Source organism: Anomalospiza imberbis, chromosome 2 (assembly GCF_031753505.1).
Source record: "Anomalospiza imberbis isolate Cuckoo-Finch-1a 21T00152 chromosome 2, ASM3175350v1, whole genome shotgun sequence".
Taxonomy (NCBI): Eukaryota; Metazoa; Chordata; class Aves; order Passeriformes; family Viduidae; genus Anomalospiza; species Anomalospiza imberbis.
The window spans coordinates 90,860,092-90,880,964 of NC_089682.1; the positions used below are offsets into that span (position 1 = coordinate 90,860,092).

Genomic DNA, 20,873 nt, shown 5'->3' on the forward strand with positions numbered 1-20,873 from the left:
CCAAATTCTATTCCACTAATTTCACATTCCTCTTTCTTTATATGAAGAGTCAAGCACAGTTTTAAGCAAAATGTCATTTAAATCATATTTTCATTTTAGTACCCTTCCCTTCTACAACTGCAAATAATCAGTCTCATGTCAGCTTTCGAGAGCTGTCCTTTATATGATTTGTTACATTTGACAAAAGACTATTCAGTTATTGTGATAAAAAGTTAAAATTGTTTCTCAGCAGGGAGATGAGTGAACAGTATTGGACTGGATAGCATATAGTGATATATGCTATCACTATATATAGTGATATCCATAGGTAGCTTTAATCAAAAGCCATTTTCCGTTCACATTTAATAACCTCTGGCCAATATTAAATAATTGATGTAGTTCAGGAAAATTCTACTTATCGAGTTATATGCTTATAATGCCTAATAATATACACAGGTGCATAATAACCCCCAAAAGAATTATGCATGTTACTCTGAGATGGTAACCAAACGCAAGTATTCAACACTTTCCTTTTACTTCCTTTAATAAACACATCAGAAAGTGTTATATTTTTAACCTTGTTGCCCCATTGTATGTATGCATGGTAGGACAAACAACAGAACCCAGGGATTAACTTTACAACAAAAAAATGTCCATGGAGGAATAAAGAATTCCATTATCGAAATCTCATTATACCCCACTGGGCAAAACTCCCTAGGTCAACACACATCTTGGATAGAATCTGCCGTTACTGCTAACAGTGAATATGCAAATCAGGATCTAAACTACCTGGTGCATATAACAAGATGCTGAGTACAGGGGAACAATCACTGCCCTGGTCCTGGTGGCCACACTATTGCTGACACAAACCAGGGTGCCAGTGGCCTTCTTGGCCACCTGAGCACACAATGGCTCCCTTTCAGCTGCTGTCAACCAACACCCCCAGAGCCTTTTCCACTGGGCAGCTTTACAGCCACTCTGCCCCCAGCCTGCAGTGATGCAGGGGATTACTGTGACCCAAATCCAGGACCCACCAGTTGGCCTTGCTGAACCTCATACAACTGGCCTCAGCCCACTGGTCCTGCTTGTTCAGATCCCTCTGCAGAGCCTTTCTGTCCTCCAGCAATTCAACACTTGTCACCCAGCTTGGTGTCATCTGCAAACTGACTGAGGGAGCATTCAATTCCCTCATCCAGAAAACTGACAAAGATACTAAACAGGACAGGGCCCAACACTGAGCCCTGTGGAGGGCTACTCGTGGCCAGCCATCAGATGGATGTAACTCTATTCAGCCATCCCACCAGCTTTTTATCCAGGAAACAGTAACCCTTAGTTCTTCTCTTTTCTCTATACTCTGTACTACCAGACTAGTTTTCAACCTTAGACAAAAGTGCTACACACAAAACCAAAGGAGTGAAAATTAGCAAATAAATAATAATTTTGTCTAACATTTATATTTATTGCAGGTATAGAATAAACATGAAGACTAAAATACAGAATGTTTTTTCATTTTTCTTTGTGTTTTCTATAAAATGCTTTATTACACTGAAGTTTGCTCTCTTACGACTAATGGACTATCACAGCTATTAGTATGGCTTGGAATATATCTTATAAAAAATCACTCAGACTATGTCTCTGGCTTCCTATTTGCTTGTTCAGGTTTGGATTTTGTTTTGCTTTTTTTTTTTTGTTTTGGTTTGGGGTTGGTTTTTTTGTGGGTTTTTTTTTTTTCTTCTTGGTTTGGTAGGAGATTTTTTGTTACTCAACTTTCTCCATCTGATGTCGTGCAATTCTCTAAAATACTAATGTCTAGAATGAATATAATCAGTGAATAGTTTCAAACCAACATGATGCCTGAAGAAATTCTGAGCCAAGCCATTGGTTACATTAACAAACATGAATGCTGGAGGAAAGCTTATAAGCATTTTGGGTAATGGCAATTCAAACAATACTGAATAGAATCACAGTCACCAAAATGATACCATTAATGTCTAGGAAAAGACTTAATAAAAATTTAATTCAAAAACTTAACAATTTTCAGTATAAAAAAATCCCTAATTACTATAAAAAGGCTAATCAAATATTTTTTTTAAAAAAGAAGATTTAAAATAATGAAACAGAAATATTTCAAACCCACAACTTCTTGTAGTAAAGCTGTAACATTTACATGCACTGTTTTTCACACTTATCTGAAATATTCTGGTAGTCACAAAGTGGATTATAGATTAATCCTTCCATTGACATATAAAACAGTATTAGAAGAATAAACTGTAGTAGATTGAAACCTGAATGAAAAAACTCCTCTAATATATAAACTCTCTGTATACATGGATGTATTGAAACAAGCTAACCACTGCAAATAAAAGCACATACTTAAAAATATTTGTACCCAAAACATGTAGAAAGCCTGGTTGTCAAACTCATACAACTTCAGTAAGCTCCAAATTCTGGTTTCTGATACCTACATCTGCAGCTGACTGTGACAACTTCTGTCAAGTTATGCAGGTAACTATCAGTACCCTCACTATTACTAATGTAGTCCAAGTGTCTACGATGGGAAGATTAAGAATTGAGTGTCTACCATGCAGTATGTGAAAAATCTTTTAAATTACCTTGGGAGAGCTGTATACAACATTGCTACCATGCCAGTACAAGAGTCACAAATACTGTTCGATATTAACACTTCCTAAGGGACCTTTAAATTGGCTTTCATAAGCTGCTGCAGATGACTGGCATCAGTCCCAACCGGCTTCCTAATTAGTCAAGTGTATCAATCTTTTGACATCATAGAACTAGGAATTCTGGTTGGCCTGCAGATAGCTACATAGTCCACGGCAATTCCTTTGAGAAAGATATCCTTTTATGATTTAAATTATCTCTTTTCCCTCAATTGCAAAATAGAAAATTTAAACACTTTTTAATATCATACCTAATTAAAACTCATACAACTGTCTTTTAAATACCATCTAAAGGAGAAATAAACTTCCCAAAGTAGCCGGTGAGTCTTGCCCTTGACATTTCAGTGCCAAGTCAAATATAAACTACCTAATTTCATAATTACATCTTTAAAAATGTTAAGAATATTAAAGACCCTTCTCTTCTAGTGCAGTGAGTATCATTAGCTTTACATGTGCACCTATAATGTCTTATAATGATAGCAACAGATACTGCAGTTAGTAGTGACACCTGCATTTCATGTACTTATAAAGAACAAATTACATATAACATAATTCCAGGAGCAGTAGTCCACTGACATGATAGAATCACAAATATCATTAGCAATGTGGTTTTATAAAAAGTATGTTGTAAAAAGATTATTTTGGATGAAAAATGTTTTATTTTTACAGTTCCCTTGAACCTGTCCAATATAAAATGAACCACAGAACACTAGGACTCTAAAAGTTCACTTTACCAGGAGAAAACAACATGCCTGTTTCCTTTTTCACAGAATCAAAGCTTTATTCAGCTACTCTTCTCACAAAAGAAAATACCAAGAAGCTTCAGAAAAGCAAACCAGGGATTCTTTAGAATGATTACTGTTGATGTAACTTACTCAATCTGTGCACTTACGAGATTTAGGTACAGGAATTTTGACTATCATCTTCCACCTGCCTTTATTTATGGCATTGCAATAACATGCAACTTTTTGTTATACTGTAGGTAATGAAAGGGACCAGCTCTTAAAGCTAAACACTAAGTTTCACGTGAAAATAAAACCACACAACTTGGACAAATACATACATTAAAAAGAGACCTTACAGATTCCATACCTGTTACAGAAGGAAAAGGATGCAAAACCTCAAGGTCTACTCCTGAAGTTAGCTGGATGGCTGAATTTAATTATCTTTGTTTCAACTTTGACATAACTCCATGGCAGCACTCAAGCCTTTATAAACATTAACAACAAACCTGGAGTGCTGAAGCTATTGGATTTGATTTCCTCAACTTAAGAATTAAATCCTCTCAATTCAGCAAGGCAGAAGACTTTTTGAAGGCTTTTAGGTTGTAAACTTAAAAATATAAGGCAACCTTAATGTTTCAATGTAACATTGAAACATTTAAGAAGTCATTTAGCCATGACTACCTAAACCCTGAGTCTTCTTTCCAATGAAATTCAGATACAATTTTACAAAGAAATTGTGGGTGGCTGATAAGAGCAACTTCGTCAAGAAAATGCACAGGATACATAGACTTCAACTTGAACTTTATATAAGGCTTTGAATTTTTTCCGGTAAAAGCCACAGGAGCAACCAGATAATTTTCACTGACAGGTGAGTTAAGGAATACATTACTATCAGTCTGACTTTCACTAACAGTGCACAAACTAGAGCCATGACCCAGAACACAGAGATTCCTTTGACACTGATAAAATTTTGGAAGAACCTTGTTACAATACAGTAAGAAAAAGAAAATTTCCAGTGTACAGTTACAAGCAGAAATAGCTGCCAATGTGCCTTGGATGGACAGGCTGAAAGGACAGCTCCTTTTAGATTTAGAAGTATCAAATGCAACTTAAGAAAAGTATCACTATTTGCAGTGACTTCAGGCAAAGGACACATAACAGCCCTTCCAAAAGCAAAACACATGCACATACCTCATGTTTCAAATCAACACTCTAGTCCAGTATCAAAAGAGTTACATTTCTTACTTATGCCCAACACAAAGTAGAAAGCTGTTGATAGTGATTCAGAGCCCTTGGAAAATATAATCTAAAAATGTATGATTTCTCCTAATGACTGATGCACCATTCCATAAATCTAGCTGAGAAGAGTAGGTTTCATGCCATCTTGTTTGCTCTTGATAAACTGGTCCATTGTTGAGCTGTCCTAGAGTGCTTTTATGGTTTAGAAATAGATACATTTTGACTCTAAGCATATGAACAAAGAAGGCCTCAAGCTCCAGAGAGCTTAAAACAAGTTAAATTCAAAATAAACTCCACCCTTCATAAACTCTGAAAGACAGCTGTCCCTTTCAAATCAGCTCTTAAAATTAAGGTTGGTACCTACACAAATTTAATTTAAGGTCACTCATACAAAATCAAAGGTAAGCTCTGGTAAGAGGTGGTTCTTTACCACAGAGATACCAAAATACTTCAGTGGTTTAAGGTACCAATTCTTGCATCTCAGTTGGATCACAATTTCCCATTAAAGTAATCATCTTAATACTGGGCTAATAAAAAAGTTAATAAAACATTTCTGATGTTCATTGTGAGTCTGTAAGTCCCTTCTTTCTATGACAACAGAAAAAAGCCATTGTAAACTCACACAGTTTTCCAGAGAGATTATCCAGTTTTCTTTATATTGGTGCCAGATCCAGCAGAATGACTCTCAGAGCAAGTGTTTCTGAGAGACATCCAGGTAAACTGGACTTATAAATGAACAGAAAGCTAAGTCTTAGAAGTTGTGTACCCCAGGACTTCATACTGGGGATTACATTTATTATATCTTCTTTCATCACCTGAATGATGGAATAAACTGCACTCTGATCAAGTTTGCATATGGTGCAAAATTCAAAATAATGGCTGACCCCTTCAGAAGAACCTTGAAAAGCTTAGCACATAAGCATCCTAATGAAATCCAACAAAAGACCTTTATGTGATGAGGTGAAACCTCATCCAGGAGCACAGATGGGGGGCTAACTGGCTGGAAAGCATCTTTAAAAAAAGTAAATGGGGATTCTGGTGGACAACATATGTATCATGAGTCAGTACTGTAGCTCTGTGGCATAGGTGACCATTGCCAGCAGGTCACAAGAGGGATCCTTCTGCTCTTCTCAGCACTGGTGAGACACATCTGCAGTGCTGAGTCCAGCTCTGGCACCCCTGTACAAGGGAGACACAAACATACCCAAGCAAAGTCAAGGGCCACAAAGGTGCTCAAGCGATTACAGCATCTCTCATATGAGAACACACTGAGAGAGCTAGGGCCGTTCAACCTGAAAGGAGAAGGCTCAGGGGGATCTCATCAACATACATAAACATCTGTGGGGAACGGTGCGGGCTGTAAAGGGGACTGTGCCAGACTCATCATAGAGATGTCCAGAGAGGACTGTAGGCAATGAGCACAAACTGATTACAAAGAGGTCACCTTTTCACTAAGTCCACTGAATTTTGCATACACATCTACTCTCTCACCAGCTCAACAATACAGGATAGTGTAGAAATGCATTTTATATTGCATTCTCTGCTAATATTTTTAAAAGCCACCTAAAAGACTCAATCTTTTTATAGTCCTTTTCCTATTTGCTTGGGATGCTGTGCCTTTTAGTGGGGAAAAAAAAGCCTGCTAAATTGTGAACAATGCTAAGTTTCTTTTAGTTTTATTTAACCACTGATAACTAAAACAGATCAGCCTTATGCACTCAGATTATCTGAGGCTATGATTTGAAACAACAGCTAATAGCAAGAACTATTGATTACATATGAAGAAGTCAGTCAACATGTTTTACTATTAAGGAGTTTCCCATTGTCTTTACACATCACAACTCCAATGACACTAACAAGAATACAACCATCTGCTTTCCAGACTAGCCAAAAACTAGAATTTTCATTACTTTTGTTTCACAGAGGGAAAAAAAATACAAACATCTATTATTGAGATTAATCAATTACAATTTCATTTAGAAAGCAGGAAGAACAACTATAGGAGCATTATTAATTCAACATAGCTTCTTAAAAGAAGCTGGACATAATACACCTGTGTGGGTGTGTGCAAACATCTCATCTCTTGGTTACTGCGTGCCTCTGAAGGAGCTTATTGAGCAAAGTCTGTTTCCATTTAAATTTATAAACAGCCAATAAATTAGAAAATATACACAATGACTACTCATATTGAAAGCTGTGCTACAGAGATGAGGGGCTCAAGGAAATTTTCAGGTTAAATATTTTTTCACGAGTGGAGTGATAAAGTTCTGACTGGACTGCATGACTGAGCTTACGCTAAGGAAAACTTCTGGACAGCTTTGGGTGGGAAAGACCCTTTGGTATTGGATTGGGTAGGTGTAAATGCCTAAGAATACCCAGAAAAATCAGATCAACAGCCCATCTACCCCTGCATCCTTTTTCACTAGAGGCCAATAGGAAACACTTATACAAAGGAGAGGATAAATATATAATTACATTTCTAGAATGGTCTCTTGGTCTCCAGCTGTTCATGATTCAAAGACTTTGTATTTGAATTTAGTAGCCTTAAATAGAGAGAAGTTGGCAGAGAAATCAAGTAACTTTTGTCAGCAAACTTCAGAGCAAGAATATTTCGGTATGCAGTAACAAGACTGTACTTCTGTACAACCACTGAGGTATTGCTGGGTGAAGATAAGCATCCTAGCAAACAGCATAGTAAGAGAAGCAGCAGCAGATTCAGTTTGAAGGAAGAGTCAGAGACGTGACCTTGCCATCAGCTAGCTTTCAAGCAATTACAGAGCAGGTTCTTGGCTTTTTTACAACCTTGAACTGAGAAAAGTAAAAATAAAGCATATCCTCCAATGCTTTGGTAAGGATATTTATTCCTCCCTTCCTCTGCAACTTGAGAAAAGAAACTTTAGATGATACAGAAAAAAACCTGAGAGAATAAAAGCATCATATAGCAGGAGTGAGAGTTTAGAGGACTCTGATGTCTACCTCCGTACAGAGGAGGTGTGAGGTAGTATTTGGAGTAGGAAATGTCTACTCAAATCAAAACCTATTATCTGGACAAATATTAGAGCTGTTAAAGCTCTTAATCCCAAAGATGTCTCCAGAGATTGCAATTGTTTTTCATGGTAATGCCATTTTAAGTTTGCAGCATTGTTTTCACATTTGTTGAGAAATTTTACCCCTATAATATAAATGGCAAGCCTTTTGAGAATATTCATCTACAGACATTACTTAATCGACCTTAATTTTTTCAACAGTTCTGTTTGTTCTAATTATTTTTCTCTCTTCCAAATACAGCTGCTATTTATTTTTCCTTGGGCTTTGTGTAAAACTCAGTTTCACAGAAGCTTTTCAGCTGCTATCTCCAAAGATTCCACTTCTAAGTAAAATTTTCAGAAGGAAAATAATCGTTTCTTCTAAACAGCTTGCTCTTTTGGAGCTTCTACATAGTACAAACTAACAGCAGTTGCTGCATTCTGAGCCCATGGGCTGCAAATAAGTGCATGAACCTTAATGTTCTAGAAGACTTAACACTTCTGACATCTTGTTAGAGCACAACCTGTGACTATTAGTTGTTGATTACATTAATATACATTCAGATCAGTTCTTCCTTTTTGCACTAAAAACATCAAATTCTGTGAACAGATAAGGTTTTACTGTAACTCTTTTGCTGTGGCTTCTGCAGATGTTTTACATCACATGTATCACATTGAGTCTTTTAGATTTTTTTTTATTAAACATACCTGTATTTTATCATTCTCTGGAACCTTTTTCAAGCATGCATGTGTCAATTATTCTTGAGGGAACATCTGGATGTTCTCGGTAATTTACCCAGATTTATACTTTACTGTCAAAACAATACAATTGTAGCTGAAAAATAACCTCCATACTTAGGGAAGTATCAAGTGATACCTCCTTTCTGGTGGATTTGTGGCCAATGTCTGTCACTCTGTCACATCTCCTTCCTCATATGTATGACTTTTTTTTTTTTTTCTTCCTTTTTTGGTAAACAGACATCATGCAAAAATTAGATCTACTCTCCAAAATCGTCATGGGCTTACTACGAACTGTCCACTAAATATTAACATGAGTAAATACTGAGTAAGCAACTCTAGTCACAGAGTTCTTTCTGCCACTGCAATTTAACATAAGAGGAAGAGCTTACACTCCTCACAGTTATGGAAAAGAGTTATTCCCACTGGCCTCCTAATAAAAGTGGTTCTTAAGAATGCATTCAAATAACAGAAAGTGACCTCAGGAATCCTCTTGGTGAAAAGGGTCCAATTTGAGGATAAGTGGAGGCAATCAGGGAACAAGAGGAAAAAGTTATCAGCACCACAGAGGAACCGATTTGAGTGGAGCACTTGAAATTCCAAAAGGGGAAACTACCTGGAGAAAACAACTTACACAAAATGCTTGCTGGATATTAATAATATAGTACTTAGGACTTCTTCATATATATCATTGTCAGGTCTTTTGTCCCCGTTACAACTAAATTCAACTAAATTTACTAATTTAGTTGAATGAAACATAGTCCTAAATTCTCAAAAGCTAGTAATATATATACTACTGTTCAAAAACCTGTATTTTTTCAGGATATTATCCCAGCAGACATTTTAAAACAACAAATTACCAACATATGTTGGAAACTAATGGTGTCATTTCAGTGATTTTTGCAGTCCTTCACTCCCCTCAGAGGAAAGGAATACTCTTGAGAAGTATTGAATCATTTACTCCAGTGAGAACAAATTAATAAAATGCAGGCCTTACAAACTTGAACTAAGCAGGTAAAGTAGGTTCTTTGAAGGCACCTACTAATATAAATAGCTTTGGGGATTTTTAATTTATTTTAAAGGCAAGCATTTTATCTGTTGTAACCTGAACTTTAATTACCTAATTATATTTACTACTTTCATTTTTTTAAACTATCAGTACTGTTATCCATGGTGTCCTTTTGTTTTGCAGAACACTACAGAACTAATGAAAATATTCATATTGTTCAACTTAGCAGACAATACTAAAGCAGTAAATATTTGAAGAACCAAAGCTTAAAATGCTCCTAGCAAGTTTGTGAGACAGGAATGTGGATTTTTTTTCCAAAACGAGATAAACAATATAAAACTTCTGCAAAAATAAATGCTGCAAAATTGACTGCAAATAAGGTCATTACTGTTTAAATGAACTAAAACTTATTTAAAACCAGATCATTATGATAAAAATGAAACTGAATAACACAACTGAAAGCAAACTAATATGCTATATTGGAAATCAGATATTCCATTTTGCCATTACTTCACTGCTTTTATGCAAGAAAAGGGCAATCTTTGTAAATAACCACTGATAAAAGTGGCTTGTTACTTAAATAGTATTCAAAGTAAGACACAATGAAAATGCCACAATGATGGAGTTCTCAATTATATTACAATAAATTTAGCTGTTATTATGTCAGCTATAGAATTCTTTACATTCTGATAAGATCAAAATAATTGATTGGTGTGCTTCTACTAAGAATCTGATCAGCATGAGAAAGTATGTATCTGAATGTTAATAGTATGCAGACAAGTGGCATTTACATAAAGATCCCCTTTCACTGGCTATTTACCTTTGGAAGGGTAGTGTGTGATAGTTTGATTTGGCTTCACAAAAGCAAGTAAAGCATCTCATGATGAATATAATTTTGTAGTCCAGAGAATATTTAGTGGACAGATTTTATTTACATAAATTTCAAAATGCTAAGTATCACTCACTACTTAGTCAAAATGTTTACTGAATTCCACTTTCTTTTCAAGTTAGGATGGAGCTGAAAGGAAAATATGAAGCTGATACTTTTACTACGTAAACTGAAGACTCACAGCCTTCTTTATCAGTGAACTATTTGAGCTGTGACCACTAGTCCATGTAGGTGTTGCTAAGATGTAGAGATAGAGACTTTCAGCAAACTATGGTTTAGAGGTATGTAAATCTGACACTGGTTACAGGTCCAAATCTCAAAAACAATTTGCAATAGGGTAAATGAAACTATTCCATATAATAACAGAAATCTGTGGTCTTATTAGCAGAGGTTAAAATTTATATTGTAAAGCCTAAAATTTATATTGTAAAACCTAAAATGTTCAGGTTTTTCTAAAGCATGCTGTACTTTGTATTCAAAAAACACTACACACCTCACAAACTATAAAATATTAATATATTTATATCTGAGAGATTAAAAAAAATTGAACTTAAATCTTCACAAAGATTATCACAAAGTACACATATTTATCTAATTTTGGAAAATTACCATATCCACACTGAATTTTGTGCAACAGTATGGCAAAAGAAGCCTGATATAGAAGTATGGATGACAGAGCATACCTGTGATCTAGATGACTCAGTTGTTGCCTGTGTATGAAAGACACAACAAAGGCTAAGAAAGATTATTATAGTTTGTGAGAAGGCCGATATATTCCAGGACTACCTTGGAATTCATATTTGCTATAAATGTCAATTACTGCTAATGAAATTATTGTTTTCATCCTGAAAAAAATAGTTTAAGCTAAAACTGAGGAGTTACCTTTAATCCAGATTGTTTTTCTTTTTGGGTTAATATGACCTTTGTAGTCTTCTTTTTTTTTTGTTGTATTTCATTCAAAACTGGTATAAATACAGTCCTAACATGCTATATGCAAATTAATGACTCAAGTCACATACTGGGTAAATTTTAATAAAATTTATATTTCGTTACATATGATGTAATCATATGATGTAAGTGTCCCTGCACATGGCAGAGGGGTTGGGGGTTTATTGTCCATTCCAACCCACTGGCATTCTATTATTCTATGATTCTATATTAAGTTTTGTCAATGCAAAAAAGTCAGCAAATACCCCCCAAGTAACTAAAAACTTTTGCAGTATTATGTAGGTTACTTTTATGCAAAAGTAGTTTCCTCCACCTCATGCAGCCAAAGGTAGCATGATAGGCAACAAAACCCTGCTCTTCAAATAGCTTCCAAAAGCAGATGAAAAATGAAGAAACCCAAAGAAAAGGACTTCAAGAACAAAGCAGAATCTGGGGAAGGTTAGATGTCTGTGTTGTAAATGAGACCAGTGGTTAACAATACAAGCTTAGGATGATGACACAAATCCTGTTTAAGCACTGGATAGCACCTCAGGTCTTGAAAGGTATGAAGTATAGGCTGAAAGAGAAGCTCCAGAATCATAAAGTAGTCATTAATGGCTAATTAACAGTCACTGAATAAAAGCACAACCTCAAGCACTGTGAGAGATTGCTTTTACCTCAAGAAAAGGAATAGCAGCAAAGCAAGAGAAAATCAAAGGCATTGCTGTGGCCTGGGGAACTAATACATTTTACATTCTCTAACCTAGAGATCAACAAGAGGATTTGAACTATCTAGAAACTAAACCATTTTATAAAAGAATAAGATCCAAAACTGTGCATGGGGAAGGAAAGCGAGATGGTAGAGCAGGAAAAAAAAATCTATTTCCATTCTAGCTTCCCTTGCAGAAAACCTCTGAAATTTTAATATGTCATCTTGTCAACTAGGAACACCATTGGTAGCCATCATCACCAACACTACAGTATCAACTCCACGGGATTTTATAATGACATTAAATTTAGGACACAGATGTTAAGACAGACTATGCAGAGGTAGTGATTGATAGGTACTAACTATAGTGACAAGGGTAAGATAATAGCATAACTAGTGCTGCTAATGACTGTCAACCCAGTAAAGTGGGATTGGATTTTTTTTAAAATTGTTTTTGTTGTTTATTTTGATTTTTATTGCTGTCACTGCTTCTTAGAGTGTTTAAAAGAAGTCTAAGAGAAACAATTAAGAAACCATGAAGTAGCACATAGTACAGGGATTCACAGCCATTCCTAATCTTCAAATCATTTTCAGTTAAAAAGCCATGTTACTTAAAAAAAAAAATAAAAAGAGTTGAGATGTAGAATACACTATGATCTATCCACTGAGAAAAAAAAACATTGAAAAACCATTTAGCGTATATACTCTCATCTTTTCTTTTATACCAAGCATGCACCTCTTTGAAACCTCAAAAATAACTTCTGGGTTGGTTACATCAATGAGTTTTACTTGAGCAATATTTGAAATAATGTTCCTACAAATCTAACATGAGATCTAATGACCATATAAAGAAATAATAGGCAGCAAAAATCATTTACTCCACAGTCATACTTTAGGTAAGAGTGTTTTGATATTTTGACAGATAGAGGACCTGGTTATGAAATTTTTAGCAGATCAGACATGACTGATTTAAAGATTCTTAATGAGAAGATAGCCTTTCAATGAACAAGTCATAGCTAGGGAAAAAAAAAGGGGAAAAGGAAAAAAAACCTTTTTTTTTTAATTGGCTATGTAACTCCAAAAAATCAGAGCTACATTATACCTCCAATTAAATACTGTAAGTACAATTTTGGTAAGACTGTCAAAATAACAATAATCATCATTAAAAACACAAAACAAACAACCCCATTTTTCACACATTTGTTGTTGTCCTCCCTGACAAACATATCTACCACACATGCTTTCCTTCCCTCTCCCAAAAATCAGTGTTTTTGTAGACTTAAAAATATGTTGCAAAAAGGCACAAGAAACCTTATAACTCATCAGTGGCAAATTTAGTCAGTATGAGGCTCAAAACATTTATAGCTTGAGGTGACCCTAACACCATCTTCTACTATCTGCCGTTTAGATCACTCATTCCAAACTGAACCTTCAGTGACTCACAGGAGAAGAAACATCTTTCTGTACACTTGCATGATATCAAAACCCCAGGCTACTTTAAAGACAAGTAGAGGACAAGTACTTAGTTCCCTGCCACATCAGCTGAAGTGGAAGGGTTCACTATCAGAGGCCTACATACACATGTGTACTAACACGTAAGTCTCCAACATTGGCACCTGTATTCTGGGAAGACTGAACACAACATGAAGAACAGCTTCATAATGAGAGAGAGCAGCTTTAACTTGGACTAAAAGACTATAAATTTTCCATCCAAAATGCTAACAGTCGTACATACAACATGTCTAAGACAAATCTCGTTTGAAACATTTCCAACCATGCATAAATACAGACACCACTTTTACCCCTTCCTAGTCTTCTGCAGCCTCCTCTATCTTCTGTGAGCATTGAAAAGATTGTCACTGGTGGTTTTCTGACTGGGTCTTGAATTGTACTTCAAAAGAATTAGAATTTCTGTGTTCAGAGAGCAGCTGCCTGATTTCCCATAAGAAAGCTTTAGACTCACACCTCAAAACATGGACAGGCTTATAAAAATGAATCAAAGATTTTGGTCTGAAGCATCTCTGAAACTAAGCACACCTACTCTGGCTATTAGTGAAAACTGGAAGAGACAGATAATCATTTATGCCAAAGGTGCCAACCACGCTTTAGGTAGGGAACTGTTTAACAAGATCTGCTCAGGAAAAGAAAAAAGAGAAGCTCATGGCAATTTACACAGCAAGTCATGTATCATTCTGAAGGACTACAGAAGCTCAGTGTAGGATAAAATACAGGCATATAGATGATCATCAGACACCTCTTTTAATAACAGAAAACTCACAGCATCTGCCATCTCTTTTGGTACAAAAGACAATATAGCACGAGTAACTTTTAAAATGCATGGCTGAGGGGCTTTTTGAGGTGTTTCAATAGGGAACTGTTAAAATAACAATTGACATAATCGAAGAAAAATACCGAGTAATTCAGGAAGAGCTTATTCTTATAAAAGAACAAAAATGAGTATGCAACCTTAGTTAAAGAAAATGGCTTTGTGATTTGGAAAATGTCTTTTCTCAAGTAACATAAAGGGTTTTGAGCATAACTGAACTTACACTTTGTCACATAAGGTTCAATATATTCCAAGGGAAAAATAAAAAGCAGCAATTTGAGTTATTTTATAACTCAAATTTTGAGTTATTTTATAACTCAAAACCCCAGGCGATTAGGAAATCCCATTAAAAAACCCCAAAATTTAAACACCTCTTTGCTGAAAACTTTCATTAGTGAAAAAGAATTCATCTATTTTTCTCATAGCACATTCAGAAAATGAAAAAACAGAAGATTTATTTCCGGTAAAATGCTTGGTTAAATGTGTTTTTTATACCACTTACCTGTTTTCATTTCTAACAAGCGTTTTTTCTTTTGTTGTCGCTCTAGTTTTTCTTTTTCTGCCTTCTCCTTAGCTATTTTAGCACGTCTTTGTTTTTCTTCTGCTTCCCTTCTTCTCATATTTTCTTTTACTGCTTGCTATGAAAAAAAAGTAATAGAGTTCCATTAAAATGGAAGTCTTAGCAAAAACAAAGCTGAACCTTAAAAACAAAGAAAAAAGCTTTCAAACTGTAACCCCTAACTAACCTTAATTTATCAAATAAAGTAAGTATTTCACATTCCATCTTTAGAACATTTTATTCAGAAGAATAAGCAAATTCAGAATACGTTAAAAGCATACTAATTTCGCCCAAATGAGGATTATAAATTCAGGAAGAAATACATCTTAAGAATACACATGTTAATGTAGGAAGAATTCAAATTGTCTAAACCACCTTGTTCTACAAAATTGTATATTACCATTTGTAGTTCTAAAACAATTTCAACACTTTCTTCTTTCTCATGTTGCCACTACACCAAGCAAAACAAAGCTGCCTGGGTAACAGTGTTGCATTTTTCTTATTCTTATCAACATATGCTTTAATTCACTGGGTTTAAAAATTCTGGTTAATATGCGTACAATACTGTTTATTTAGAATTATAAATATGTACTCCAAAACTTCCAGTAAAGCTAAAACAGAGCAATGAGTTTCAGAGTTTTGAAATTAAAAAAATTTTCATATTCAGACATTAAGTAAAAGAACTGTATTACATTCAATATATTTTTTAAAAAAGTATTTTGGGATTACCTTTTCATTATTTTAGTGTTAGCTATGTACACTGGTAAACTCTCAGTGCTCTAAGAATTTACACATGCATTAAAGTGCACCTATTCTTCATTGCAGAAAGCTGATTTCTTTCAGAACAGCTATACAGAACCCTGTCTTTGATAATATATTAAAGTGTCCCCTCTTACAAGATGACTAACATCTTCACAAAGTCAGAGGCAAAAGCTGCAAGTTTGCAGGGATAATTAATGTCTCATTTGTTTTTAGAGGGAAAACATCCAGACTGCACACAGGAAAAAAAGAATGGACTGACAAGTATTACATAGTACAGACAAATGCAGATTACAGCAATACTTGCACTGGCACACAGGCACTGTTTGCAGCATCACTGCCATAGAGAATGACCAAAAGAAGGGGGAAAAAAATATTGCATAAAGCTTGTGAAGAAATACTTGTGTTGGATAACTGAAGAAGAATAAGCTTTCCATCATGAAAAAATGACAATGAAATGGATTTTTTATACAAAGCAAAACTGTACTTTCACAGTGACTCCTCCAGAGTCACCTCTGTCAAATTTCTTGATTCAGGGGGAGGAGGGTAAATGCTTCCTACAAAATTCTAAAATTTTTGATTGAATTAATTTCAACAAATCATTTGCTGATTTTCAGACTGGGCATTCTGTAGAATAAACTACTGGATAAACTACTGGATAAAATTCAAATGGGACCTGGTACTTGACAAGTACAATACTGGCAGAAATTGCACACTTTCCTAATAGAGTGATCAAGGAAATTTCTACTTTGCACCTGCTTTTTCCCCATAAATAATATCAGTAGGATTCAGCCTCAGACTGCAGTCATTCAAATGTAGATGTCTATTCTTTTTAATCACACAGAACAAGTGAGCCTGACTTAATAGCTTATTCCTTCATATGCAGTGCAAATTGGATGCTTTGGAGGATCACACCTTGCCCCCAGCCCTTCTCTAACAGGATATCAATTTTCCATAAATTCTATGACAAAGCTTAAAATTTCAGGCTGATGATGTCGGGTACTATTTAAGACACTTCTCCAGGATACTAGGTGCTTCTGCTGTTATATCTCCTTTGAGACATCAGGTAGACAGCTCTCCAAATTCCACAAAATGAATTAAGTATGCATCTCCCTTGTCTAAAACACAAGATTAGACACTCAAACTTTCATACAAATATGCCCTAAGGCCAAATTGTATCCTACCAGTCCCATGTGTTTTCAACAGGAAATGTAAGTGGAATGCCAAGACCTAGATTTTCCAAACTGGAGGCATTCTCGGGTTCTCTCTTGTGATTTTTCAGGGTAATTTCTAATTTTTATTTAAGTATTTGCTTCATATAAAGGAAAAATAGAGTCTAGAGAACACTCTTACTAGGTTGTTCTTCTTCTGGTTCTTGAAATTATGTCTCTGCTGAAGAGTAACCTAGTGCCAATAGGAGCAAGGGGTTTCTACACCCTATGATTAGCTTACTCTTGGACAGAAGAGCTAATACCTCAAGGTGTGTCTGCTCCCTTTCCTACAATTGGAGGAAAATTCTAACCATTAAACCATTAAATTTCTTCATCATGAAAGCTATCCTTCTAAAGAAAGGAATCATCTTGTTAACAGCATCCATGATGCTGTGAAAGTACAGAGGGAGGTTAACAGGGATATCGGATACCTAAGATATTCCACTGAGTGTACCACGAATTTAGCTGTGGAAGCTAAAGCTCTGAAGGCAAGATGCTTCACTCCTTTTTTGGATCTGGCCATGTAACTGTACTCTAGATTCGGTGCTCATAGAATGCAAATAATAGTTGTCACAGCTACCAAATAACACTGAAATATAAAGTGCAAATCAAAGTTAGCTATGAAACTCAAGTCTAGGGCTCTGGATTTAAACACGGAGATTTTTAAAACTTTTATATACATTTTCATTAATAAAGAATGGAACAAATAACTATAAACAGGAAACTACTTCATGTAAATCATCAACTTTGCATGTCAAGTTGACTGAACTTCACTCTCTCCCATACTACTGGTGACGAGTCATCTTTTAGTTTGAGCTTCTTAATAATCCAATGATTTTTCAGCACTAAATTTACAAGTCTTCTGAACTAAATTTTCTAAGATAACCATCACCTTCAGTTTCTGTCAGTAATAAACCCCAATATTAAACAATTGTGAAAATCAGCTCATTTGTCTCATGCTGGGCACCTCAAAAATCTTTTCTGAAAAGTCTCAAAACTGAGCAGCTACTCAAGATTTTGATTGGTGTCATTGAATGATAAGGGGTTTCATGCCTTATCTACACATCTTTTTCATATAGCCTTCAAACTGCTCTGCAAGACAGAATTATTAATTTTCCTCAAGGTTCTTTCTATCATGCTCATCAATAATACCTGTTTTGAAGCATTAATTAATCTATCTTTATGAAACTGCTGTGAAGTAGAGGCTAACATCAGTGCTAATTTTAAAGACACAAAGAAGAAATATGGGAAAATTAATGCAAAGCACAACCGCTTTCCTAGAGCCTCCAACTCAACATGAAACACAGCATTTAAAATTCTACAACATTTATATGGGTGGTATGGTTTAAACATCAGAAATTAAAAGTAATACAACCATTTTCTAATATTTATTAATTCTGAAATCAGACTACTGAGTTTTATATTAGGCACTGATCAAGTTAGGAAAACACAATCAATGCCTCTGTTCTCAAAAATCTGGCATATGTAACTTTTCAAGCAAAATGATTGCAAATGAATAGTATCGAGGGTTTTGGTTGTTAAACTCTGAAGCAGCAGAGGCTTAGTAATCATGACATGTTCCAAATGGTTGCTAAATATGTGTTTCAGTTTAAGCACTTTCCTCAAAACTGATAGATATATGAATTTCAAACTGTTTCTCAGTACCTGTGAAAGAAGTCATTTTCTCCACCTATATTCAGAAATCAATTAAAAACCCCAACTAACCAAGTAAAACCAAACAAGACTGGGAAACATGCAAGCAACCTAAATACATGTGTTGCAATAAGTTGTAATGACCAGGCTGCAATGAGGAGCAAGTGGAAAATGACTAAGTGAATCTTTAGATCTTTCTTTTGATCTATAGGCATTAGTTGGATCACTCCTCCAGATTTTGTCACAAAACTCATGCTCATACAATATTCCTGCAGGAGAGTAGTCAGTAAGTTAAGCTATGTCATCATAACAAGCCAGATGTGACAGAAATCAGCTTATTATCCAAATTCATAAATATAGAAAAGGTTACAAAATATAACTTCTAAGAAACATTAGGTATATAATAAACATATTGTACCATGAACATCATCCTGAAGTTGTTTAAGTCTGTTAAAAACTCCTCCACCGAAACTTTCTTCAGGTCAATGGCATAATAACCCATCACATTCTGATAGAGTTTTTCCATGTTCTTATGCATCCGTGACAGTTTCTGAAAATCTTCTTTGGCATGATCTAGGAAGCTGTACACTGCTGTTAAGGCTGCAAGAATACTCAGTGAATCCAAACACACTGCTTTCACTTAACATTGATTCGCATGTCATACACATTTTTTACTTCCTCAAATAAGGACCAAAATAATTTCTTCCATGTTGTATTCACTGTATATACTAGGCCTATGAATAAATTCAGGGACTTTCATCAAAATATCTCAACCACTTTAAATTTACAGATTATTCAATTACTACATAATTTCTTATGAAATTAAATGAAATGTATGTAACTAATCTAACTTCAAGCACCCATGTAGTTTATTTAGTATCACTGTCTCCTTATTGAAGCTAAATGCTTAGGTATAATTACAATATTTAGGTACAGATACCAATAATTAACCTGAATACTTTATCAATAAATACTATAGTCCCTACTAAAATTAGAGTAAAAAGAGAAATATTGATAAACAGTATTAAAAGTAAAAATCATGAAAGACAAAAAACTTCATTGCAACAGCAATGCATTTATTTCTGTTCCTGAAGGCTGCACTAAGTATTTATGCTTTTCCTAAGGCTATTTGCAATGTCAACACAACTTAATTAAATTAGAGGTGAAAACAATAAAACTATTTATATAAAAGGTAATTTATAAACAGCATCAAAATATTGCATATAAAAGAAAAACCTCTATGTTTATTCAGAACTTCCAATAATGTAGTTTTCCAAAGAAGCTCAAAGACAAAATATTCTACATAACCATTTCTTTATGTTGGGCAACTTCAGGAAGTGTGTACTTTAACGAAATGGTAGCTAAACAAATATTTATGTTCCATTAATTTCCTGCTGTAGTGAATGCTACAAAAGACAAGAAATAGCCATTTTATCTTTACTCTCAATTGCCCACCTCAACTACTGCAAAAGAGAATTTACTGTGTTTGTACACTTTCTACTACAGAATAAATACACTATGAACACTTTTTGAAGCACAGAATTTTTAATCAAGTGCATAAAAATCTAGACCAACAGAATAGCACAGGACCTAGCATTTTTTCTTAATGAATATCATACCAATGGCCTCAGTCCATTGTCCTAGGCTGCATAGATCCATCTGCAGAGCCTTTCTATCTCCAGCAGATCAACATTCCCACCCAATTTGGTGTTGTTAGCAAACTTGCTTGAGGGTGAACTCAATCCTGTAATGCAGATCATCAATAAAGATGTTGAATAGGACTGGCCCCAATACTGAGCCCTGGGGAACTCCACTAGTGACCAGTACATATTAACATTTTACAGCTGGATGACTGTTTTTATTCTTCAGGTTTTTGCAATGCACTCCTTTTTTTAGTTTTGTTTAGAAGCTGAATTCTATTTCAGTTGCACTGTTAAGTGTCCTTCTGGTTTGTGAAGGTTGCTTTAAAAATAACAAGTAAGCAGTTTCTGGTTTTTTTTTTTTGTGATTCAGAATCCAGGCCAGAAATTCACACAATAATGATCTCAGATATGTGCAGGAAGGGAGAAATAATGCACTTTCACAATATTCTAATTAGTCACTAACGGCTACTAAATGATTATGTAAGTGCAGAACAGCCCCCCCTACGACAGTCTTGTGAAAAAGGACTAACTAAAGTCAAGATTCCACAATTTAAAAATATACATCTTCTATCACCCATCAACCACCTAATTTTGGATTTTCTCAACATGGCTCTTTTGCCAGTACAAGTTTCTTTTCATGCTTTTAGTAACTTCACAAGATGCAGCTCATAAGCAGCTCCAGACTGCCTTGCTGACTGGCTGGCAACAGCTCAAAGAGAACTGATGCTGCCAGCCCTCTTTTCTTCTACATCAATTTGAATCTCCTTTACTCAGCTCCCAAGATGAGCATAGCGCATAGGAAA

At 35.1% G+C, this 20,873-nt stretch overlaps 1 protein-coding gene across 1 annotated transcript in view; it reads right to left on the bottom strand.

Annotated features, from left to right (window-relative positions):
* The window catches only part of DIAPH3 (diaphanous related formin 3), a 205,633-nt gene that overhangs the window by 56,257 nt on the left and 128,503 nt on the right, over window positions 1-20,873 (bottom strand). The window contains exons 24-25 of the mRNA XM_068182285.1: window positions 18,846-19,010; window positions 14,748-14,883 (exon numbers count right to left, since the gene is read on the bottom strand). Coding sequence (XP_068038386.1) covers window positions 14,748-14,883; window positions 18,846-19,010 — 301 coding nt within the window. The remainder of the gene's footprint in view (window positions 1-14,747; window positions 14,884-18,845; window positions 19,011-20,873) is intronic.